Source organism: Stegostoma tigrinum, chromosome 23 (genome assembly GCF_030684315.1).
Source record: "Stegostoma tigrinum isolate sSteTig4 chromosome 23, sSteTig4.hap1, whole genome shotgun sequence".
NCBI classification, from domain to species: Eukaryota; Metazoa; Chordata; class Chondrichthyes; order Orectolobiformes; family Stegostomatidae; genus Stegostoma; species Stegostoma tigrinum.
Window position 1 is genome coordinate 12,627,937 of NC_081376.1, and position 27,491 is coordinate 12,655,427.

The window sequence follows — 27,491 nt, forward strand, 5'->3', positions numbered from 1 at the left end:
ATCCAGTTTTTATGTAAGCTGAAAACAAGACCAAATGTACTTGGAGAGATTAAAAAACTCTGCTCAATTTTTTTTATACATTACAAACATTTTTACTCCTTTCCGCAACTCAAATAAATAAAATCTTAAATTACACTCAATGGTGTCTTGTAAAATGCAGAATATGATTCAAACGCAATTGTTGAATATCTGAAACGCAACACATCATCTGCTCAAACCGCAAATGGAGAGGGGTGATAAAATGTAACATCCAACTCTGTAGTTCAAGTTTACATTGAGACATAGGCTAAATTTAATTTTAGCGAATATTTGGTTAATGACTAAATTCAAAGCAAACAGGACACAAAGAGGAGGAGTTTGGAAAAATTCTAAACATGGCACTTTAGGCCAGAGGATGATTGTTGTTTGGATCTTACTAAATTTAAAAAAAAGACTGAGCTAAATTAATAAAAAGTATTACAATTGAAATGGCATTTTACCGGATATGCCTTTTGAAGTTTAGAAATGTAAACAAACACTAATATTTGGATAGGAGGGATAAAAGAAAACATAACGGTAGCAATGCAGATAGAAAACTGAACTAACTTTAGCAAGTTTTGAGAAGATTTGTAGCTCAGGTTGACGTTCTGGATGTGGGTTTGCTCACTGAGCTGGAAGGTTAGTTTTCAGACGTTTCGTCACCATTCTAGCTAACATCAGTGAGCCTCCAATGAAGCGCTGGTGTTATGTCCCGCTTTCTATTTATCTGTTTAGGTTTCCTTGGGTTGGTGATGTCATTTCCCATGTTGGTGATGTCATTTCCTGTTCTTTTTCTCAGAGGATGGTAGATTGGCTCCAAATCAAAGTGTTTGTTGATGGAGTTCCGGTTGGAATGCCATGCCTCTAGGAATTCTCGTGCGTGTCTCTGTTTGGCTTGTCCATTCTAGAACACATCATCCTAGGACAAGCCAAACAGAGACACGCACGAGAATTCCTAGAAACATGGCATTCCAACCGGAACTCCATCAACAAACACATTGGCTCCAAATCAATCTACCATCCCCTGAGAAAAAGAACAGGAAATGACATCACCAACCCAAGGAAACCTAAACAGATAAACAGAAAGCGGGACATAACACCAGCGCTTCATCGGAGGCTCACTGATGATGTTACCTAGAATGGTGATGAAATGTCTGAAAACTAACCTTCTGGCTCAGCGAGCAAACCCACATCCTGAACTAACTTTCTACAAACTGGCAAGGAAATACTATGTCCACTTACTTGTTTCCTGCTTTTCTCAAAATAAAAATTTCCTACATGTTAATTCGAAGAGGTGGAATAGAAATTGCTTCTTTTGTGATTGTAGATGTCACCGCAATTTTAAACAAACAAGAAAGCCTGTTTGCAACACTACTAAATGCAGCAGCATAAGAGACTGCAATAACATTGCTCTGATGCAGTGATAATGGCACCTTTATCAGAACATGAAACAGCTTTGTATGATTCAGATGCCTATTAAGTGTACTCGGGTCTGAGTTGAAAGGCTCACTGTTTAATGGTCATCTCATACTGATCAGGATTCCAACAACATGCTCTCTAACTTGAACACCTAAATTGTTTATTGAATCATGGGCTCTTCCAACCTGCTCAGCTGTTCATTATGATCACGGCTGATCATCCAACTCAGTATCCTATCTTCACCATCTCCACATACCTTTTAGTCCTAAGAGCTATATTTAACATGTTCGTGAAAACATTCAATATTTTGTCTTCAGCTGCTTTTTTTGGCTCACCCTCTCCGAGTGAAGAAATGTCTCATTTCTGTCCTACCCTATATCCTTAGGCTGTCACCCCTAGTTCTCAACTGTCTGGCCACTGGGAATATTACAATTCCAATTATGTTATTTTACTTACATTTTAAATCTACATCTTTCTTGTCAGGAGCACTTATCATACATTATTCCTGTTGTGGTTAGTTTCTCATACTTTTATGAAGCTGAGACTACATATAATTGCTGATTAGACTCATGCACAGAGTCGTTGTTAATCAATTCTATATTAGAATTTATCAAGAATCCAGCATTTCCCTTTACTGATCTACACTTTTTTCTTAAACTATACTTGTCAAGAAAACAGCGTTCTATTCGAGTTTATACAGCAAAGCTTTGCAGAGTGGAGACCAGGATGTAAGCTCTGAAACCGTAATGGTTGCTGTAGAACTCTGAGCTATAACAGAGTACACCTGCTCTCTCATTTCTCAAATGAAGGGTTATGACAGTTTTCCAAACTCATATCAGGATCACAGTGGGAAGCAGTGTTACACAAATACCTAACATTCCTGACTGCAACTAATTCATCCATTAATTCCGAAGCAGCCATGTCTAATCTTGGGCTTCAAAATGCCAGGATGCCATAACAAGGAAAAGAAAACAACGAGCTTGGAGAAGTACTCTTTAATGCATATTTTTAATTGTCATTAAAACCTGATGCTGAAGGGAACCACAGGGTACCTTCCCTGCAGCAGTGGCAGCCATTTTTCATAATATAGATAACCATGAACAGAAACAGGGAATAAAAAAAATCAAAGAAACACAAAAAGAGACTGTTTTGTTTAAAAATAAGAAGAAACTTTCAAACTTAGCCCATCATCAACATCCCTCATTACATTAAAATCACAATCGGATCGCTGTTAATAACAAAAAGCAGTATGACTTCACTTTCATTAGCCTGATTAAACAAACATCCAGAATAAAATACAAATACATCAATGGAAACAGTTTAATAAGTTTTACTTGACATATTCCTAAATTCTTCGCATAGTGAATTTAAACACAATTCCAGGAAGAGTAAGTGCCAAATGTGTTCTGTGGGATCCTGTGACCAACCAGTAGTGTCTACCCCGCACTAACCATCCACATGCAGGTGTTTGCTGTCCATTTTTAATGCTGCTTCGTCTCACACAATGTCACAGTCCCACACCTTGAGGTGCCATGGAAGCAAAAACCATCAGTGCTGAAGGCTACCAAGGTTCCTCATTTTTAAAAAAGATTGCAGAGAAGGGAGTAAAACTGACAATTTGAAATATTCAGTCCACAGAAGTTAACATAACATTTCATGAATTATTTGCACAAGCCCTTTAAATACAAACCATATTCGGGAATGTGCTTCCTCAGTAACTTAAACGGGAAAGAGAAGCAGAGTGTCATTACACAGAGTCCTATGGACATGTCCAGAAGAAATGAGAAATGTCTACATCCCAATACTTTAAAGTTCCAGCGACGAATCACTCATGACCAAATTGGACCCAGGTACGAGTCTGGTAACCTTCAACCCAATGACCTGTTGACTCTAAGACTGCTTGGGTGTTTCCCATTATGCAAACAAAACCAACATTTAATGTGCTCTGCCATCACTCAAATTCAAAGATATGACAAAGAAAAACACATTCTGAGAAAGAAATACTGCAACATGATCCAATGGTGGAAAAACAGTTCACGTATTTCACTTCATTATTGTACAAAATTGATGAATTTTGAGACACTGAAGTAATTTAAACAATTATCCACTACATTCAGCTTCACTGTTTTGGATCATGTGCAGGTATTGACCTAGTTGCTATGAGCAACATCATAAATGCTTTCATAAAAGGAGTACACATTGCAATCTTATAACACATAATCAGACTATTTCTGCCCTCCCACATAAGCTGTTTCATCAATTACTCTGTCCTTGTCCTGAAGACAGTAACGTACTGTCATGTGATTCCACAAGTCTTAGCTGCTGTTCAGTGCTTCATACACAAACTAAGATGGCAGTGCTGGGTTAATTTAAGGTGCAGCAAGCAAAGGGGAACTCTGTCCAGCTGCACCCAACGTATCAAACATTCAAAACCACACCTTTCAATACAAATAACTTAAACATGATCAGGAGACCTGGAGAATAATTCACAATGAAATGTTCATTCATTGACTTATGCTTTGTGGGAGAGCTGGGCATCCTATTTTTGGGGATGAGACATTCGATACTGATGGACCTGCTGTACCTGCAACATATTTGTGCTTTCAAAATTGTGCAATGTATTCATACTGACATACATTATGTTTCCAATTATTAGTATAATGTTGGATACGAAAGCAAAAGCATTCTGAATGCTCTGTAATCCTGCCCCCATTCTTTTGTTAAAAGGACACCATATGTAGAAGTGCTTCTTCTCAATCAATGACTTGTAGCAGCAAGATTGAAAAACAGTCTTAACTGATTAGTTACCATTCTTTGAGGGGTTGGGGAAAAAGGGAAGATGATAAACTGTGCTCAATTCCCTCATTCTGACTTAACAATTAGAGGGAAAAAAATTCTATAAAGTATCGCTAATTTTAGATGAACTACCAAAAATATGTTTATGGGGGAGTCACTGAGCTAAAGACAGGCAGAGATAGCTAACATTAACTGGCTGGCAAAATGTGTGTTAGAGTAATAGTCGAATGCAATCTGACCATGAACTTAAGACATCATCACATACTATGCTAAAAAGTCATTTTGCAGTTGCTTGTTGGAACCTACTTTCTATTTTTCATATATTATGTACAGTAACTTGCAAAACATGAACTTCTCTTTCCTCTTTTTAGATCTCTGGTTTACTACATAGTTCCAGGTTTCATTCCATTTTTGTTTATTTCACTATAATTAAGCCTGACAACATACTTTCATCTAGTTTAGATTTTCTAAATTAACTGAGACAAGATAAATCAACATCTCTTCAGGGAACAGGAAGGTAACATCTGTTCCTTATGTTCTTAAAACATGAGGAAATGTGAAAGGGAAAGAGTAGATACTTTTTGAAATTAATTTCATGACAAAGATCACCCAGCAAGACCAGTCAAATTCAGGAATGCCGTTTTCCCAAATAAGTGTTGGAGAAAGGGTTCTATCACTCAGCCCCAATTTTCCAATCCATACCACTCTCCATCCACCCCACTCTCCTCTACCCCACCCACATTCCAACCACAAGAGACCCAGGCCAGTTCATTGCCTGAATGTGCCCAATGATCTGATCGTAATACTGAAAGCACCAACACACTCAAGATATGCTCCAGCAGACAGTGAGTTTTTTACTGTGTAAAAATACAGAAAATTGGGAATAGATCATCAAGCTAACTTCCCAACAGATAGCAATGGCTGGTGTGGAAAGAATTGCAAGTTGAGTGGTAGACACAGCTGGATATTTGTTGTAAAAGGAATTTACAAGACTAGCAGCCTGAAAAAGAGGTGCATGTGGGAAAATGCTATTCAAAGACATTTTTTTAAAAAAGGCTCCGTACAGCTAAATCCTACATTTTGAAGAGGGAGTGCAATTGAAAATGTAATGCATCTATGCAAGAAACTCTACACACTACAATTAGCATCAAATGAAAAATGTAGGAAGTGCATGTAAAACCATCAGCTCTTTGATCTGAATAGTTTTTCAAACATTTTGGAAAAGAGCTCCAAATCGAACATAAAACAGCAAACTAAAATTGCTAATTTTAAAGTGACAGATTGTATTAGAGGAACAGGACTTGCTCATAAATTTTTTAACCTTAATAAAATTCATTACGGGGAGTGGGGGGGGGGGGGGTGTGAATGTCCTATCCTATGCCAAAGGAAATTGTAAACTTTTTTTTAAACCCCACTTAGTGCATGAAAGAAATCCACCTCCTTGATCACATTCCTGTACATTAGCACATAAAAGGTTAGGAGACCTCATTGACCTGCTTTCACAACATTGTCATGAGACAGCTTGAAGAATCTAGCAAGATAAAATCTATTGATGTGCAAAACTTCACCTGAAGTTGTAAATAAAGTAGAAACTTGTTTGAAGACAAGAACAAATATTAAAAGGTTGTGTTCCATCACCATACAGAAAAGGTGGCTTCACATTTTAAACTGAAAACCTAAATCAGCATCCATTCATTACATGTGGGAACCAAGCATGCTATCAGTCCCTCAGTCGGACCATTTTCAGATTCAGATGTAGGTGAAGTTGTAACCACAGCCTGCAGAGCTGAAACCACATTCTCTCCCCCAGAGACCATTAAAGGTCTCACACCTTTTCTACACTGTCTGCAATAACTTTGATTTTCACTTAAATCTAAGCAGCTAATTGAAAATCCACATTAAGAAGCAGCAGTTAATACAACAGAATAGGGAGCAATCACAAGATTGGAGGCTATTTTCCTGTGTGCTTTCTACTCTGCCTTTTTCAGACTGAGGTTAAATGTAAAGGAAATATTGCAGAAATGTTTGGAACAATCAAAATTATTCCATTCTCTTAGTGCCAAATGAAAGCCACAGGTTGCAGCCTCACCAGAAAGGCATCACCTTTCCCTAAGATGCATTAAACAGCTGTTAACATTGGAGGTGTAAATCACTGAAGTCAAAACTTGGAAACAAATCTGATACTTGTCCATTTTACACACCCATAAATAAACTAAACAAAGAAATCATGAAATTATTTATTTACTATTACACTTTGTTTTCTTTCAAAACTAAAATTCAAACATTGTGCTTTTGTTAGAAAAATACAATGAAAAAGATTATTTGAAGAAAGGTTTATCTATAACTTCACATATTAGGAGATATTACATGCTCTATAGGGTCCCACACAGTGAGCAAAGCAGATTATATAATTTGGCATATCATAAAACCTATAGTTAAGAAGCCACAAAAATAGCTTTTGTGGCCAGCAAGTAATTTTGAACAGTTTGGTGGAGGTTGCTTCTGGACCCCTTTGGATAGCTAACTAGCGTTTAAAACATAACAACTCCTGTGCGATAATTAGGCACTAACTTCCCTAAAAATCTGTACAATTAAACAATATGCATCAAAAAAGTTACATTGTTTTAAAATTGCAACTTTAATTTTAATGAGTTCCTACTAAACTTTTAAAAACAATGTATTGGTTTAAAAATAAAACTGCAAACGTAGAAAAACATAAGAGTTTGATTTTATTTCTCCTTAAACTGTCACAGATTTATAATGAATTGAATAACACAGGGTGAGGCAGTGTAGTATTCACTGAGGAAAAAACCTGACAATTAATTTGCCAATTGTAGTATTTATATGGTTTTCTAAATACATAAAATTGTCACTGCACTGCTCAATTAGACATTATCCTTAGTTAGATGTATACCATGTGCCCAGAATAGTGAAAAGTCTCCGATCAAACAGTTACATTCAAAATAACATCTTAATTTACACATTCATTCTAACATATACCCTGCCACTTAGCTAGTTTATTAAGATGATCAGCATTTTCTTAGAATGGAGAATTAAATTTATCAAACTTGAGCAGCCTGCATTAGAAAAAAATAATTTGTTTATTTTCAGAAACTAATGAAGCTACGTTGTAATTCCAGAAGTTACTGTTCTTTTTTCTGAATTATTTTTCTACAAAATCCGAAGCTAACTAATTGTAACATGCAAAACAATTGGATCAAACATTGTCCCATCATTTCTGAAATGTGCTGTTAACTACTGATCTATTTCTGCTGGTTAAGTCTACCTAGATGACCAGATAAGAAGAATGCAGACATGCCTCTCTGCCCTTTTACAGAAGTTTGCAGATAGTCCACATTAATAACTATCTCATAGCAGCATCTAGTTTGTTGCCATTAATTTGAAAAGTTCAACACTTTAAAATAAAAAAGCAGATTTGGACAATTTATGCTCAAGCTCATTGCTCCATTTTGTTTAAAATAAAAAAGCAGATTTGGACAATTTATGCTCAAGCTCATTGCTCCATTTTGTTTTCCTCACTATACATGAGATATACCTGAGATAATCTGTGTCATGGTATTATAATTGTCCACCACAGAAGTAGCAGCACTATTCCTTCTAATAACAGAGACTGCTGGCAATACATGGCTAGCAAAGCACGAAGCTACAAAATACGAAGTACCACAGCCGAGTGAAAGTACTTGTTTGCAAATTAGCTTCCTTTCACTTATCTACTAGGCCATGTTATAAACTAAAGGAAAGGCATACCAACATGTTGAAGTGCAGTATTGAGTGCACTTGCAATGATCAACACAAAAAGTGCAGAAGACCACCAACAAACAGACTTTTTTTAAAAAACCATTTTGATACAGGACGAAATTAATTTGCATGGTTCTAAACTGTAAATTTTCAATATTATTGCAATTAAGTTCTTATCCTTACTGAAATTATTTACCACAATGCTAATAGAACAAGAGCTACATGTTTGGTTGTAAAAGTGAATGGTTTTAAAATTTTAAGAAAAAGTTGCATTGTAATGTCTCTAACACATTCAAAACCTTCTGGATTGTGGAATTTACTACTGCAGGATGATTTCTGGCAAAAGTCAAACTGTCATTTTCATTTTTGGGTGGCATAGTGGTTAGCACTGCTCTCTCTCAGTACCAGGGATCAAGGTACAATTCCAGCCTTTGGCAATTTTCTATGTGAGTGTGCATGCCATCCGTGTGTATTTTTTCTCTGCGTGCTCCAGTTTCCACCCACTGTCCAAAGATGTGCAGGTTAGGTGGATTAGCCATGGTAATTGTGGGGACAGAGTAGGGGCTATCTTGGTGGGATGCATGGTCCAGACTCAATGGGCCAAATGCTTCCTTATGCACTTCGGGATTCTATGAGTGGAAGACACTTTATTCATTTGAACAATATTTGGGAAAATTTCTCAATGCTGAAAAGTCTAAGAGCTTGAGCTGGATTTTAAAATGAAATCAAATGGAGATAAATAGATCTCAGTTCTATTTTTACAGAATTATACAACAGCCATTGGTAGCAGATGCGAAGTAACATGTTTATTCACCTGTGTATATGATATTACTCTACCCCGACCGAAGTTACCAAAAATGCTAGCTGACAGATTTGATTATTGGCAATATGGTGGGATGAAGATGGCACAGAGTAAAAGTAAAGAAGAATAAACTGCATAGCTTGCAACATATTGTGGGAGAAAAATATACATTCCCCATAATCTGGGTAATCTTATGGTGGATGAGGCCTCATTCCCACCTTCACAATTTGTTAGCAGTAATTTGGTGAGATCAGATTTCCTTCCATCTGCTACATGTTGACTTCTGGAAGATTACTAAGAAGCAGAAACAAACAATAGTCAGTTGACTAATAAAGGGCTGATGGGGGCTTTGCCTACTGTCCTATGGCTAGAACCCGGCAGATATGGAGCATTCTGTTAGAACAGAATCTCAGCCCGAATCTTTCAAATTTCAGTTAGGAAATGTCGCATTAAACAAAGAAAATTACACAAAGATGCTTAAATCAAATTCAATACACACGGAGCTGGATAAACACAGCAGGTCAAACAGCATCTGAGGAACAGGAAAGTCAACGTTTTGCCCTGAAACGCTGACCTTCCTGCACCTCTAGTGCTGTCTGACCTGCTGTGTTCGTCCAGCTCCACAGTTACTGACTCTGGTTTCCAGGATCTGCAGTCTTTATCGTCTCCTAGTCATAAATTAAATTTCTCAGTTAACAAAAATAATGACTTGGAATTTGAATTTAAGAGTCAGCGATAAAGAGAAATGATTTATCTAAAGATTTTAATAGAAAGAAGAACTGACGGACCCATGAAAATATTAACTTAGGCCCAAAAGATTAGCTAATACTAAAAAATAATCATATTTATCTTTAGTACCGTACTAGCCTTAATGAGACAGACACTACATGGACTGATATCTCTCATAGTACATTTTTAAGAAAATGCAATCAAGCTTCATCCCACATGTAAAATTAAACTTGTGCACTGCTTACAGATCAATGAAATATAGCCCCATGTGGTATTTCCAAATTATTCCATTCCATTCAAGATAACCCTCAATGCAAAGAAATTCAAATACTGGATTTATACTTTAAAATCCAAATCATAAATTAAAGTTTTTGAAACCGTTTTCTTTTCCCAAACCCATGTTTGGAGATGCTCGGATCTGTATTATAAACGGATTTTGGAGACAGCGCTATAATTACATTGTTAAAAATATTCAAATAATAGTGCATCACCTTCACTGCTTATTTTTGGGTATTAAAGACTGATTGGAAACAGACATTGCAAATATTTTGCACTGTGTGAATTATACTTTGTTGGTTGACAATTAATAAATATATAAAATGTCCTTACTGAGTATTTTCACCTGCAGCACATTCTATTCAGGTGATAAAAACATGCCTTTTAGAAACTTTTTTTACAAGATGTGGGACGGTTGTGCTCAAAAATGTTAGACAGCAATACAATCAGAGTTGGCAAGTACTGCTAACAACAGGGATTAGACTGCACTACAGTTTATAAATTGCTGATTATTACAAATTTAAACATTTGAAACTGATTTCATTTCATAATGGAGAAATGTGGCTTTGTGTACATTGTGAATGTACTGCATTGTCAGAAGAAAAAAATCTATTTCATGTCAGACTTGACTATCATTGCCCTCATCAGGCAGGTTGTGTTGACAGACCGACATCAGACTTGCATTGTTCAAAATCGAGTTGCAATTCGTCTTCTATCTATACATTTTCACAGCAGTAGCAAATTTAATTTCAAGCATGAAAAATTCCAGTTGAATTGCATGCAATTTTGTCATCAATTGGAATACAGTGCATGGTGTATGGAATGCTGAATGACAAGGAGGAAGTTACAAGGACCATCAATATTAAGTTCAGAGTTTTTTTTCGATGGGCTTCAAGTGTAGGTCTGTCAGATGTTCTGGTGAATAAGCAAGAAATGAAGACTTGGGGTGGGGAAGTGGGGACCTCACAATTTCTGTCCCAGTTTAAGTATGCTGCACCATTTCTCTCTCACCCCCACAAAAGTAATTTGTAGTTTATAATCTAAAAGATACGCAGAATTCTTTGAGTAACTAGTCAATAACAATAATTGTTTTACAATGTTTAAAATTTATTCTCCGGTGCTATGATTTTACATTATACCTTTTTAAAAAAAAAAGTAGAAGAACCTAATTAACCCATTAGTCAATTGCTTTTGCATTTCAAATCTCACTTTGAGGAAGTTTAAATGCAATGAAATCTCACTGAATTGAGCACTAACACCCCATCCTCACCAAATCAAATACTTTCAGTTTACTGCTCTGAAATTTTAAGTTACCCAAAACGAAGGTCAAAAGTAGGATCAGAAGATCTAGACAAAAATTACTACTAAATACATTTAAAGCAAAGACCAGGGATAAAAACTTTTATAATAAATACTTGAAATAATCTGTCAGACAAAGTAATAAAGGCATTGAGGTTGCTCAAAATGCAACTGGATGCTATGATGAGAGAATCTGGGTTATAAAGAATGAGCTTCAAAATATTCTTTTCCCATTCCTGACTGTTGCCATTCTTCAGGATGATATTCAGATTAAAGAAGAGAAATTCTTGCAGAAGTCTCACTGATATTAAAAAAAGTTAGTTATTTACAGTGGAAAGCTGTTAAAACATTTTAATGTGGCTCAATTTTAGAAGACATATTTCTGAAATTTCATATTATTCTGTACAGAGACACATTTAACAGGTTTCCACTGAATCTATCATAAAGCTTTGTCAAACAAGTGCACTTCCACATCTGAACCGCCTCGATCATCATTTTTCTGAAAACTGACCGAGCCAACACTACTGTTTTAAAACGCTGTAGTTATACAAGCATCACATCCAATTCAGGTTGTCATCATTTTAGTTTACTGGTTTGCTAGTTATACTTTGTTACATTTCCTTTGTTAATGGTGCAGATGGAAACTGTATGTTATCCCAAAATTAACAAAGGGCTCGCTAGAATGACTAATCTTTAGAAACTCAATTTCCACGCAACACAGCTTCATATTTTAACATCTGCAGTATCAAGGAGGTGCACAGTCTCGTAGAGAACAATTCATTACTACTCTCAATACAACTCCAGTTTGCCAAAAAAAATCTACTAATAGAACAGCCTTGAGCCAGTCTTAATGGAGCCCTCCAACATGACTTTTCCAGCCAACATCACCGATACCAACACAAACTGAACTGTGTCAGGAATGAACTACAAACTAGATCAAACCCATATTGGCTGTGAGACAATTACATTTGTGTAAAGGAGATTTAAAGGAAATGTTTTTTGCTGAAATGTAACTTTGAGAAGCAAGTATAAACACAAAACGTTAGTGGAATACAAAATCTACAAACATAAGCTAATAAATGAGCTTGTGAGATTTACAGAAATCAGTTGATGGTTCTTAAAATGCTGCACAATATTACTGCTGTCTCCCCAGCATGTCAAAAACAAAACAGAGCACAGTGAATCAGACCCAGTTGATCACAATTTGTTGTACCAATTTCTTAAGCTACTTGCATACATAAACATTGGTTCAGAATAGGAACATGTAACTCTCACTTCTAAAATGGAAGTCCAATTCCATTAAAATATGTGGAGTATGTATGCATGCTATGATTGAAGATTGAAATTCTGAATGAATTCAATGACGAAAGTAGTGTAGCTGTGTTTGTACAATTTGCAAGTGCATTTTTTCTAAAAAATTACTCTTTGACATTTTGCTATAGTCAGCACATGAAATGCTCTTTGTTTTATCCATTGAAGCGTTTATGTTAAAGAAAGGCCTGTCCTCAACAATTCAAGTTACAGAAATGCTGAAAGCTCCACCATGTCACATCAACTTCAAACATTTCTCAGCTAATGAACTGGGGGAAAACTATCGTTACCTCATGACTGCACAGATTGAAAACAAAAACTTAAAACACCACTGTCAAGTTGGACGAGGTAACTCAGTGAGGCAATATTTTTAAAGTTTGGTGAAGCAGGCACTGTTAAGAAAACTAATTTTAGCACAGGGGCCAATCTGGTTATATCTCAGGTATTGACATTAAGCACAAGGCACAGGCATCATTTATTCTCTTCCTCCTTTGACCCCACCCCCTCCAAAAGAGGCTGACTTTAACAGTATTAATAAACTGCCCTGTCTTGCTTTAATTAATTCCATTTTAAAAATAAATTTCACTCATTTAGGAGCTACCATATTTCCATATTCTCACCCAAACAATTTATCTGGTTATAATGGATCCCTCATGGTTTTCCCCAGATGAGCCACATTGTGGGGGTCCAGTTTAGCGAAGTGCAATATACAAAGAGAAAATTGGCTTAAATTTTGAGATACTGGGCGATGAAATTAAATATCTCCAATGTAATCTGGGCAATATTGTTAGACATCAAAACTAGTAAATTCTCTGTTCTCCTGAAAAGGCTATGTGCACAAGAATTGGCAAGTCAGCAGTACCGATATGGTTTGTAGTAATTAAGAACATAAGTTAGCACATTTACTGAGTACTATCTCCACATCACCAAGATTGGAGTCTTGGCAGGACCCCACTGTGTCTAGAGGAACTCAAGTCATTTCATCTGCTTCCCTCCCACCAATCCTTTATAACATTTTTAAAATTAAGGCTTATAAAAGACCAAAGCCTGAATTATGCAGATGGCTGCATTCTCCACCTCAGCCATCCTTAATCCGACAATCAGCTGGTCTCGTTTCCTCATTAAAAACGAGCACTTCAGTTCAAGGTAGGCTTGCTTTTTTTCATTTCCTTTCTCCCATCAGTTTGGCACCTTGGAATTCTGTTTTTTTTTCTGTGGAACATACTTGAGTATATCTTCACCACTGTAATTGGTTTCCTCGATTCCGGGTTTTCCTTATTCACTGGCACCCTGCATTTGTGGAGTTGATGTGATCACGGCAAGACCCGAGCCTGATCCAGTTGACTCGTCCATCTTGGGCCGTTTGGCATCAGGCTCACCTAGAGACACAGCTGGATGTTGTGGTTCAGTGACAAGGTGCTTGCTCATAACTACAGGGGAGGAAGATGTAGCCTGCGCAGCCAGGATCTGTAGTGGATTAGTTATAGCTGAGGAGGTGAAGAAAACTAAAATTAAATAAAATACACATTCTACATGTTTTATCAAAACCTCTACCTCAACATCAAACCGACAAATACAAATTTCCTATCTTGCTCCAAATATTTTCCTCGAAAAATGCAGTACACTTCCTGGTTGAGACCAGGTTGGTGGCTAGGTCTAAATTGTTAATCTTCACCATTGTCAACATGTCCCTGTGATCAGCTAGTTGGAGTGGGCCTATCGGGCAACGATTAGTCCAGATTTCTTTTCCTTCCATGTGGAGTATTTCACTGAAGAAGTGGTTTACTCCTGCCTGAGAAGTCTACCAATGAGGGCAGACAAATTCAAATCCCAGTCAGAAAACTCCCTTGGCTGAATTACACACATTTAAAAATTAACCAAACAATTCAGTCAAGCGTGTGCTAAGCCAACACAACGCACTTTGAAATTCTGGGCAACAGCAATTTGTTGTTGCAAGTTTCTAACAAAACACATTTTGTGATTATTTTCAAATTATAGGTAGTGCAAAGACACTTTCTCCAGTTTTAAAACAAAAACACAATGGGATGATATTCTAGTTTACTGCATAAAATATAATTAAGAACCAGATTTCAATACAGGGGAGTTAAATGAAGCTTGTGAAAATATTATAGGACAGTTTAACACAAAATCCATGATGCACTGACACAGCTGATCTCAATGGAGATTAAGCAGTGGGAAGGTCACACTTCATTCAGCCGCTATCCCTAGGCTTGGGAAACAATTTTGGTTATAGCTCATCATCGAGGTAATAATCAGTAATAAAACTAAAATAATTCTTACCAACTTCAGTTGCTTATTCAACAAAACAGCACAGTACAGCAGGTTACGAATATATAAAGCTTATTTGGAACTAACCACATTGCCCAATGTCAATTTTTCTTTTATTCATTTCTAGGATCTGGGCATCACTGTAGGAGTGAGAAGGCTGGCAATTACCAATCATCAGTAATTTCAGCGGTTTGCTCGGCCATATCAAAAAGGTAGCTAAGAGTCAGCCAAATTACTCTGGCTCTGGAGTTGTCTGCAAAGTAGGCGGCTGGGTAAGGATAGGAGCTCTGCTACTAAAAGGGAAGTACTTACACAATCAGCATTATTGACTTTTTTTTTAAATCCCTAATTTATTTAATCAAATTTGAATTTCTCAACTTCAGTGCAGTTTTTCTCCAAATAAGCCTTTGTATCACCAGTCCAGTGAAGACATTACCATTCCAGATTGTTAATCAAGGTTTCATATTATAACCTATATTTCTTATAAACACAGATTACTAAAATTACCTACCATAAGTATTTCCTTGAAGGCTTGTCACAGGAACAGCATGTTTGCCATTCTGAGTTATTGTCTTCACTGGAAGCTGATGTTGCCCCATGGACGTTGCTGGTGCCTGTTGCAGAATAGTAACCATCTGTCCAGGTACATGTTGAGACATTTGACTGCTAACAGTTTGAATCACTCGACTGCCAGTAGGTACATTTGTAAAGGTCACAAGAGACTTGTCATCAAGGACTCCTGAAGACACAATTAAAAAAAAATCATTCCCCTGATCCAATACATGTTGTGTGATTGTCATCATATTGATCACAAATCAAGGATACTAAATGCAACCTGCAAAATTAAGCATGTAACAACAAATCTGCTGTGTTGCTGGTGAGTTTGTTATTTTAGAATAGTGAATATTTATATCTATTGATAACAATTAAAAATCCAAACATGTTTGTTTGAGACATTGCTTTGTGATAATAGTTTGTGTACTGAATATTAAGTAATGAGGAGTATTATGATTTTAACCAATATTATTACAGGACAAATTATATCCCAGAATGAAACATGGCTCAACTGATTGTACATTTATTTATTCATGTTTAGTTAATCAACATTGGGATTAAATTGTAAATGTGTTTTCATGAAGTTGCAGACTTCCTTTATTAATAGAGCCAAAGCTTATTACACAAAAGAACAAATAAAAATAAAAACAAAAACAAACTGTTTAAATATCAATTACAATTAGAAAGATCTAATCCACAGCAAAATAAGCTTGAACTTGTTTCCCGCCACTATCCATTAGAGTCTCAAGTTCAGAGAAATTACAATCTATACCATGAGTGTTAATGAAATCTTCTTCACGAACTTCTGACAGATTTTTGACCTTGACTGTGGAAACAATTTGATGAGTGCTTTCCAAGCCTGCTGAAATGAACTCTTCCACATACCTGATAGCCTAAACTTGCAGAGTTTCTATAACCTGCACAGTTCTAACCAAAGTCTCCTGGTTTCCTAAGTTTCACAAACTAAACCTTCTGCTGAGCTAACTTGTAGCTTGAATGACTCTGAATCCTTCTTCTACAGAGAAATTAAACTTGCTTCTGCCCTCAACTCTAGAGCTTTCTGAACCAAAATGCAGAACTTAATTCTGAACTGAAAACAAAGCTAATGGGCCTTGTGTGTCTATCCTGCCTGTCATAAACACAGAATAAACACCCTTCCGTTAACACCACAGGGGTTTGCAATCACCTGTTCTTTGACACATCCTGGATTAAATCACTACTCCAAAAAGGATTCCCTGATTTGATTTCTCTTTATAAAACAAAACCCTTAACAAAAGTGTCACCCAAATGCTACATTTTTATCCAAACCTCAAAAATGATATTCCTATATACATATAAAATTGATATCACAACTTACATTCAAATGATACTATTATGGAAATGAAAATTAGGACATAACTATTGCTATATATTACATATAAAGATTATACATTTTTCTTCCTTAGAGATGGAGTTTATTTATTGATTATTCCAACTTTATAATGAAAATTTTGACAGGGAATCAACTAATTTCGGTCTGAATAATTAACAATATGGGGAAAAGGTAATGGTGGGCAGCTGAAAACAAACTTTCCCATTCCCTCAGTAATGGTACCTGGCGAAACAAGACATGTACAGAAAAAAAACCAAGTAACTGGGGTTGGTGGGGGGGGGCGGGGGGAGGAGAGCGCAGAGGAGAAAGATGTAGGACAATGAACATACTGAATCGGTACCATGATACTCAACTGATCATATTAATGTTCAAGGACTGGGATAAAGTTGCAGTCATTGATGCTTAAGTGATCTTTAATTCCTAAGATCCAGCTAACTTGAATACAAGCTTGTAACACGATAACGGTGGTATGACTGTGTAATTGTTAATGGAACTGAATAAATGACAACCTGCAAAATGCTGGTCTAGACATGATGTGTTTCCTGAAATTTAACAATAGATTTATCTGTATCAATTTAATCTTTAATCATGTCTAGACCAGTTGCTTAGAAACAAGGAAGTTGGAGAGGAGTTTATTGTTTTGCCTGTTCTGAGGGGTCTGGAAAACAGAGAATTAGCTGAACAAGATGGATCAAAAAAATTGAAGGAAGGTACAGGCTATGTGACCTTTGGCCAACTGCTAAGCCTCAAAGTCAGCTTTAGTATATCGGAGCCAATCATGTGGACATCAGCCAGTGAACTGGGTAGAAGGAACTGTGCCCTGACAGGTTATGCCAGCTCAGCTCAGGACGAAGTAGTCTGATCAACTACTCGGAGGCCAAGAGGAAAGAATTGACCACTTCCTCCATTCCAAATGTATGCCAAGACTAGGCACCTTGCACACATGGACACGAGTACAAGTCTAATTGAGTAGAAATTTCTTTTTCAGTACCAAATAAATGTGTTATGCACAAACCATAGTTTGGGAGTCTTGAGTTGTGAATACTCAGAGCAAACCTCTGAGCCAAAAAGGGGATATAACTTACAAAGCAAGTTATTGTTGACAAAATTAGTGAACTAGGCAGGAGGCAGAGGGAAAAATATAAGTAGACTAATCAGGAATGTGTTAGCACAGGGTTACATATGTAAAAGATGCATTTTTAGGAGTAATGGTGCAAATATCCTCTAATGTACAGACAGGGTACAGGACGTAAGTGTGTGGACTCGAGGTTCTGTTTGAATCCTGGCCACAGAGCGAGGCAACTGGCTGTCAGTTTATAAACAAAATTAAAAGAATGCACAAGAGGAGGCACAAATGTTAAAACAGAAATTAGGAAAGATGAAAGCAGTGGTGGATGGGTTACAGAGGAATCTGAGGAGGAATGCAAAAGCCATAAAAAAGACTTGGAGAAATATGAGTTGAAAAAGAAAAATTATATAAATTATGTATAATTAGTTGAGAGTTAATGTGTGAATAATCAGAACCAGTGCAACACTAGAGCTAAGGAAGAATGCGCTCAACTCTAAGGTGGAAGGGGCTGAAAAGGCAATGGGTTGGCATTCCAAAACAGCAAGGTGGCACGTTGGGTTAGCCTGCTGCCTCACAGCAACAGGGACCCAAATTTAATTCTAGCCTCAGATGACTGTCTCTGTGAAGTTTGCACATTCTCCCTGTGTCTGCATGGCTCCCCTCTGGGTGGTCCAGTTTCCTCCCAAAGGTGTGCAGGGTTATGTGCATTAACTGTAGTAAATGTGGTGTTATGGGATAGGATGGCATAATTGGAGTGCTGGTGCAGACTCAATGGGCTGAATAACCTCTATCTGCACTGTAGGAATTCTATGAAATTTGGCATATTGATGCATAGTTAAGGAAACAAACAGCATACTTAGAACAAGGAGGGTAATCAGTCCTTATCAAGGCAAGATAAATCGACTGAAGGAAGTATTGAAGTGATTGAAGGGTATATTCTGTTCAAGGAGAGTTGTGGATGAGTGCGATAGCAAGTCAGGGGAGAAGAGAGAACACAAAGCAAGCACCAAACGGACAATCACTGGTTCAAAATGCAGGATCGCTCCCCCGACACACCTGGAACTGCACGTTCCCAATGACTTGAATGGAGCACCACATGTAGGTGAACAGAACTGGTACTACTCAACAACAACCATATGAAAAGGCACGGCAGACAGCATCCCACGTTAGCCTTCAGGAAGGATCCACAGACACTGAGGTCGATCACCCAGTAACTTTGCACAAACTTGATGGGAAGAAGGTCCTCCTTCTTCTGTAACTTATTCGCCACTCTCCCAATGAAGTATAAACAAGAGAGAGGGAGCATATCCAGTCCCCCAAATTGAGGTGCTATCTGCCACGCAGTAACATACATGAAAGCCATCTTTGAGGACATTGATCCAATGCACAGTTAAGTATAGAAGTTTTTCATTTGACCTTTTACCCTTTATGCAGCTGTTTACAAGAAACAAAACCTGTTAACAAGGGTCACTGGATCAGAAATGTTAACTTTGCTTTCTCTCTACAGCTGCTGCCAGCCCTGCTGAGTTTTCCCAGCCATTTCTGATGTTGCTGCTGTTTACATTTGTTTATACACTCTGCTCTTGCCAGTCCCATTGTGGGTGGCATCATCTAAATAATTGTCCTGAAATGCTGCCATATCCTCTCGCTTTGTAAGCCTTTCCTGAACCCTCCATCACTATTTCATTTCAAGCCCTCTAGTTATTTGATTCAGCAGGGCGCCTGTCCCTGCACAGTTCAAGTGAATCCCACACCCCAAGAACAGCTGCCTTCTACCCTAGTACTGGTGCCAGTGCCCCACTAACTAAAACATATTTCTCCCATAACAATCTTTGAGCCAAAAATTTAACATCTAGACTCCATTTATTCTATGCCAGTTTGCACATAGCATAGATAGAAATAGAACACAGAAAAAGTACAGCACAGTACAGGCCCTTCGGCCCACGATGTTGTGCCGTGGAATAATCCTAATCCAAAAATAAAATAACCCAAACTCCATTCCCCTCAATTCACTGCTGTCCATGTGCATGTCCAGCAGTCGCTTAAATGTCACTAATGACTCCGCTTCCACGACTACCACTGGTAAACTATTCCATGCGCTCACAATTGTCTGGGTGAAGAACCTCCTTCTGACGTCTCCTCTATATCTTTCTCCTAACACCTTAAAACTATGACCCCTCATGGCAGTCAATCCTGCCCTGAGGAAAAGTCTCTGGCTATCAACTCTATCTGTGCCTCTCATTACCTTGTACACCTCGATCAGGTCACCTCTCTTCCTCCTTCTCTCCAGAGAGAAAAGGCCAAGCTCAGTCAACCTCTCCTTGTAAGACAAGCCCTCCAGTCCAGGCAGCATCCTGGTAAATCTCCTTTGCACCCTCTCCAAAGCCTCCACATCTTTCCTATAATAGGGCGACCAGAACTGGACACAATATTCCAAGTGTGGTCTCACCAGGGTTTTGTAGAGCTGCAGCATAACCTCGCGGCTCTTAAACTCGATCCCCCTGTTAATGAAAGCCAAAACACCATATGCTTTCTTAACAACCTATCCACCTGGGTGGCAACTTTGAGGGAGCTATGCACTTGAACACCAAGATCCCGCTGTTCCTCCACACTGCCGAAAGTCCTGCCTATAATCCTACATTCAGCATTTAAATTCGACCTTCCGAAATGCATCACTTTGCATTTATCAAGGTTGAACTCCATCTGCCATTTCTCAGCCCAGCTCTGCATTTTGTCAATGTCTCGGTGAAGCCTGCAATCGCCCTCGATACTATCAACGGCACCTCCAACCTTTGTGTCATCAGCAAACATACTAACCCACCCCTCAACCTCCACATCCAAGTCATTTATAAAAACTACAAAGAGCAGAGGCCCAAGAACAGAGCCCTGCAGGACACCACTCAGCACTGACCTCTAGGCAGAATACTTACCATCTACAACCACTCTCTGCCTCCTGTCAGCCAACCAATTCTGAATCCAGACAGCCAAATCACCCTGTATGCCATACCTCCCGACTTTATGATATCTAGGATGCACGTATATACACTAGTAATCCTGAGATTATTACCTCAGAAGTTCTACAGTTTAGTTTAGCTGGTAGTTGTACAAAATCTTTTAGCTGAATCTTTTTTCTAGAGCAATCAAATGCCATTGGCACAAAAATGGACAACAACTGGAATTGTTCCCTCCCATTCAAAGTTCCTCTCCAGTACTGAGGAAATGTCCATTACCCTGACACCACAGCCTTGGTGCTTACAACTGCAGTGAACAGTATCTATTCCTCCTAATGAAGCTGTAACTTGCCACTACGACATTCCAGTACATTACATGGTCACTATGTAATCCAACTTTAAAATCCAGGTTCTTATCAAATTCAAATGTCATCATCTGCCAGGACAGGATTTGAATCTACATCCCCGAAAGATTAGCCTGAGGTTCTGGATTACGAGTGCAGTGTATCACCACTACACCATTGTCTCCAATATGCAAGATAAATCCCAAGAATGGAGCACTGAGGACCAGGTCGTTGTAAGAAACTATGCAGGAGTGGGCGTAAGTGCCCAGATAGCACTGTGCACAAAGCCATTGTTCAACAGTGTTGAGCAGTTCCACATTAACCAAATGAGGAAAGGGCCTGCACACCACCAAAAAGGGAACCGGATTCCTCAATAAGACCATTAGTGTGGGCCAAGGATCACAGTTCCCACTGAGGACGGTGAAGGGGGACCTATACCGAATTATACACCAACCCAGCCACACATTGGTGAGCAATAAAGTGCAATTGAAGAAAACCAGCATGCTGGTATAGTATCCTAACAAAGTTAATTATTAACACCCCTTGCAAGGTCTTTGGTAAAGAGCCTTAGCAAATTGCAAATATTGTGTCTTACATAATGCTACATACCACATTGATATTCAAGATTGAGAGTCACCCCTTCCATTGTTGAGGGAACAATGACCTTCATCCAACATCCAAGGCAGAAGGGACTATAGTCCACCATAAGTGGTGCTGAATGCAACATGAAGCACGCAATGTTGAATATGACTGTAGGGAAGCAAGTAGCTTTGTACTGCAATACAGGTCTGCTTGTAACAAAGAATGATGATAACAGTATGGATCCAGTTCAGAAGATGAAACGTACCTAAAGTCCCCAAAGCTAGTTAGTATATTCATTAAAAGCAAGAAATAGGAGGATGTTGCTGCTCAACCAAAGGCCAATACACATTATGTGCAAGATTTTACCCAGTTCACTCGCTCTCGCCTAAAGAACATGGGATGAAATGTTTATGGTCTACAGGTCTGTAAAAGATGCACATAGGAAATGTATTCCAATGAAGAGTCCTAATGGCCATGACTGAATCTCCCACAATAACTGCACAAACACTGCCAGCGTGTGCCAGCAAAACCTCACAACTAATGCCAACAGATTCTCCTTGCTTAGTATTAAGCCCTAAGACAGCAAATGGACAAATGCTTGATGAAAAAAACAAGATTTTGTATCATAACGTACATGTTGAGTTGGTACCCATGGTCCTAAACACTTCAGTTTTGGAATTACTTTCAAAGTGCTTGGGTTTGATTTGAAAGTTATTTGAAAAACTGATGAGATGGGTGGCTGAACAGGAAGTTTAGGCACAGGGATCCCAGGCCAGAGGTCCAGAGGAACAGTGGGCTCACAGTAGCTGAGACAAGAGTCTTGAGGAAGTTTTCAAAGGATTAAAATACAGTGATTAAAGATATCATGGCAGGATTTAGTTATAGGATAGCAGCAAATATCTTAAGATTTAGCCTACTTAGCCCGGAATAAAATCAGGACACTCAGTATTCAGCTGACGCAAATCCTAAAGAACAGACCAAAGTTTCAGGTGCAGAGGTACAAAAATGCCCATGAATCAACCAGATTCATTGAAATGGTGGTGCCAACCATGTAAAAATTATATTATTATTATTATAGCATATTATTCAGGGAAGTAAATGAGTCAGGAAATAGAGAAGCTAAAAAACCTGGTAGTTGAATTGTCAAACAACCAGAGCAAACCAGAAACAAACTCAAAGAGAGGTACTCTCTGGATCAGTAACGAGCAGGTTCAGAACTTAACCCCAAAGCCAAGCAATCAGTTGCCAACCTGGGGAATTAACACGTTTATTCTACCAGTACTGACTGTTTTGCAAAGGGTGGAACATGATAGGGTATGCTCACATGCTAACTGCACCACCATTGTGGCAGTAGTATCAGTGATCATGAAATAGCTTGGGTAGCATTTCTAAGCAATGGGAGACATTGTGTGAACACCTTGTAGACATTAGTCAGGCATGGTGGGACATAATGCTTCCTAAACAATGGTCCAACTGTTTAACTGCAATTCTTCCCTCAAGGGTAGTCAAGGCAAGAAACAGTGGTCTTAAAAGCCACTGATAATTTGAGGGACCATGTGGAATAGATTAACTAAAACTCCTTCACCATACCTCCCTTGCTAGACTGAGATGTGAAGAAGGTTAGACCAAGTTCATAAAATGTATCACACCCTCCAAAATAAGAATTGGCATGTAGAAATAGAACACCGATGACCATCTGCTGGAATTACCTAAGGAACAGGAAAATGAACATGCAAGTTCACCCTGAATCAGAACATTCTCAAGTTCTGGTTAAAACTTAGCCTGTGGTGCTGTTTTGTTGTCTTGTTCTCTTCTGTCTGCTAAGTTGACAAAGCAGTGAAAAGGAAAATCTTCACTAGTGCAAGAGGTTTTCTAGAAAGCGCGAGGGCTGAGAGTTGGAAGATCCTTGCTAAATCTAACTGGATCCTGAAGGGGCCAGCTAATATATAAACAGAAGTGAATTTCATCCCATTGCTCCCATATGGTATGACACCTGGTGAATGGGGGAAGGAAGTGGTATACATGCATAATAAATAAATGAGACAAGTGTACGTAGAAGAGGGAGACAGGACATGTGGAATCTATAACGTGGAGTCCAAGCAATGCTATTAACTTTTAAGACCTGGCATGAAGTTTGCTTGCAGTCATCAACATCTGGGATCTTTAATTTCTTAGGTCTATCTATCATGATTCCAAACTTGCAATGTGAATGATGTGGTGCAACTTGCAACTGTTAAAGGAAGAAGTGAATGGATGAAAACCTGCAAGATGTTTCTCTAAATAAATTTAAATGTTACAAGTTTTGTTAAATTTGTAATGTGGGGTTTGTTGTTTGGAATCATAGAATCCCTGTAGTGCAGATAGAGGGTATTTGGCCCATTGAGTGTGCACTGACCATTCAAATAGCATCCCACCAGGACCAACTACCCTGCTTCATCCCTATAACCCTACATTTCCTATGGCTAATCCACCTAGCCTACACCTCTTTGGGCTGTGGGAAGAAACCAAAGCACCCAGCAGAAACCCACAGACACAGGGAGAACACACAAACTCCACAAGACTGAGGCATCAGTACTAACCACTTCATTGGCAAGATGAGATTACTCTCTCTGTTAGTTGAGAGGCTTGAAGAATGGTGATTTAGCGACGTCAGGTGATCAAAAGACTGGGGACGGCAGGTCCAGCTTACCGAACACAGGCCAATTACTGAGCCTCACAAAAGAAAAGGCAGGTTCAGCCTTTCTGGAGTTGATCACAAACAAGATACCAAGAACTGCACTCCAACAGGTTACTCCAGCTCAGTTAAGGCCGGAGACTGGAAGGATAGAACTGATCACACCTTCCATTCCAATTTTGGACAAGCCCTGGTGATGTGGCACATGTTATGCCAGCTAGCTCAGGACAAAGTAGTCCAATCCACTACTTGGAGACAAAGGTCAGAACTGATCACTCCTTCTGTTCCTACTCTAACCTTGCACACATGGATACACAAGTTTTAAGAAGAGCAAGTTTCTATCTGAGTGCAAAATAAGTATGTAATTCACGATAATAATAAGCGGCAAACAAGGAGGACCAACCTATTTAAATACTACAGAAATATTAATCGAAAGAGGACATCACCAAATTAGTTGAAAAAAAGTTCAACATTAGCAAAAGAAATCACTGTTAGCAGGGTCATTTGAGCGTGCTGATATTGAGGAGTTGGAGGAATATTGCAAAATGGAACAAAGATAAAGGTAGAGGTAAGAAATAAAGACAGAATATTCTTCAGTATAAGAACGGGCATGCAAAAGTAGTCTGACCAAAACAGACAGGGAACTAGACTGCGATGCAATGCAACAGGTGGTGAAACAGAAAGGGGGAGCCATAGAGGAGCAAAGATTTGGTGGCGAAGGTGTCATGTAAGAATAATGGGAAGGCACAACTAAAGACAACAGGTGGATAATGAAGCAAAAAGCAGTCCTGGGCTTTCACAGTTACATGAGATAGATATGTGGGCGACTCCTATAGTAACAGAATGATAACAATGGTAATTAAGAGGATGAGCCCAAAAATCAATTTAGCACAACCCACAACCTTTCAACTTACACAGACTACACCCAATTTTAGGCCCAAGGTATCTAGTATTTCTGAGGAGTACAGACAGAAAGCTGAGAAATGCAAAATCAAGACAATACTGTCATCTCTGGCAGTAAGTGTATTTATAGTTCTAAAAGTTTAAAATGGTAGTCTTCAGCATAGATGTGAATACAGAATTTTTAATGCAAGGAAACAAACAAATGCAAAAGTGTGAACTGGCGTGAGGTCACTTGAACAGCATTGTAGGATTTTAAAACAACATTTTTTTTAAAGACAAGCCATACATCTATAGACGTGTAATGGTTTACCTTTCTGGTCACGGGAACCATCGTGTATGACCTGTCCACTTCCAATATGGCTCTGATTGGTAAGGATGTAGCCATTCGAGGTGTTGGCTGATGTTGTTAGCACTCTCACCATGGTTACAGTGGGAGCTTGCTGAAGCACATGAATGGCATGCCCAGTGGATTGTTGGGTAGTTATTAGGGAGGTGGGCATATAAGCCATTGATTTTGTGACAACACCAGGAGGTTGGGGAGGAACTGCCATTATAACAGGCTGGCCGCTAACTGGAGACCCTGAAAAGAAAACACTCACCATAATTGACAAATTCAATCATAGGTTTCCAACATAATAAATCAAACTCAACTTCAAACTGCAAGTGTTGAGTAATCAAACAGCATGCTGTACCCGTCCTGGGAATGTTTGATGGGGACAGTGTCAAGGAAGCCTTATTTTCGGTTTAAAAGAATAGAATAACATGGGTGCGTGGAACCCTAGTCCAAGCATCCTTGCTCCTCTCCCACATTCAGACTAACAATAACACATAAGAAAAAGCCCTCTGGCTTAGGCTATAACAGCCAATATCAAAATATTAACTTCTAATGTAGTTTGTTCTATTCCAGTTCTACCTCACCACCATCTCTGGTAACCTCTTCCTTGCCTCATTACTGTCAGAATGCTTCTCTGACACCCATCCCACACAAACTGCAATTTCCTCCATCCACACTTTTGAAAAAAAGTGAAGTTAAGGTCATCCACTGCCCCAACAAACTCCATTCTATTGCCACTGACTCCACCTCACTGCTTGGTCACAATTTCAGGCCGAAATAGATGCTTGCAACTTGAATACCTTGTTAACAATCAATATATTTAAATAGTGCAAAGCATTACTGAGTCAATATACACATGGCAGAGTGCAGGAAAATGGTTTAAGAACTTAATCTTTCTCAAGCTGTTATGGAAAGCATTATGCATGGGCTTGCTATTTCACCCACAGTAAGGACTAATAAGTGTGCATACGTCTTGAACAATTGGAGAAAGCCTGAACAAAACAGAGTATGAAGTATTGTGAAGACGTAATCCAAGTGCAATTCTAAAATAAATGATTATTTTTCAAATCAAAAACAAAAATCATTATGTGAACTATTTTATGCGAAAATAAAGCCATAGATTAAATAGTTGTGAGCGCACGAGGTCACAAAGCCAAGGGTATCTATGTTTTAAAAAATCCTCCCTTGTAAGAGGGTATGGTTACCTGGTGCACTTTGAGAGAAGCGACCCTCTGGCACCGATGCCAACTTGGAGCTTGTGAAATCATGGTCATGCGAAATAGGTGAACCTTCACGCGACAAGCATTCAGGAGTCTGCAGCCCACTCGAGTGAGGAGAGAGAAGGCCTGGATGACTGGGAGATGCAGGAGCACTCCTGAAATGTTAACATATAAAATCAGTTTACACAAAGATGATCTTCTCTACAAAGATAACATACGAGTGAATAACTGTATCCTCAAATGGGCTGACTGGAATTAATAAACCATCGTTAGAGGTCACTAACCGACAGAGGCAGGAAGAAAATCACTGGCAAAGAAACATTTAACAAGCATTGTAGAGACTGGAGTCACTTGAACTTCATACATTCCATGCTACAACACTTATTTTCAGAAATGCAATGCAAGCTACAACTACACAACAGAGAAAACAATATATTGACAATGTTGATACACCCTAAATCAACGTCTGTGTCTGTAGGGAAAAAAAGGAAACATGAAAAGAATGAGCTACATCACAAAGCAAAAAAAGTGAATTGTAAGCAATTTTACTTTCCATCAAGTTCACTTAGTTTAGTGCACCACTACAGTAATATTTAGTATTTTATTCCATCTTGGAAACATGTTTAATATGGAAAACCATTTTTAATGGTAAGGTTTACTTTCAATACTAATGGCTTTTTAAAAAAAAAGTCAAATACAATCAGGTGCACTTAGAAAAGGCATTCATCACATTATTGGCAATATTGAGAGTTACTGAAATTTGTCTAAGTCTGCTTAATTAGAACTACT

The 27,491-nt window shown here is 38.4% G+C and overlaps 1 protein-coding gene across 1 annotated transcript in view; it reads right to left on the minus strand.

Moving 5' to 3' along the window:
* Window positions 1-5,572: 5,572 nt before the first annotated feature.
* foxk1 (forkhead box K1) overlaps window positions 5,573-27,491 on the minus strand; it is a 102,404-nt gene continuing 80,485 nt past the window's right edge. The window contains exons 6-9 of the mRNA XM_048551897.2: window positions 26,688-26,857; window positions 25,459-25,728; window positions 15,210-15,437; window positions 5,573-13,896 (exon numbers count right to left, since the gene is read on the minus strand). Of these exons, the coding sequence (XP_048407854.1) occupies window positions 13,685-13,896; window positions 15,210-15,437; window positions 25,459-25,728; window positions 26,688-26,857 (880 nt within the window). The 3' untranslated portion in view covers window positions 5,573-13,684. The remainder of the gene's footprint in view (window positions 13,897-15,209; window positions 15,438-25,458; window positions 25,729-26,687; window positions 26,858-27,491) is intronic.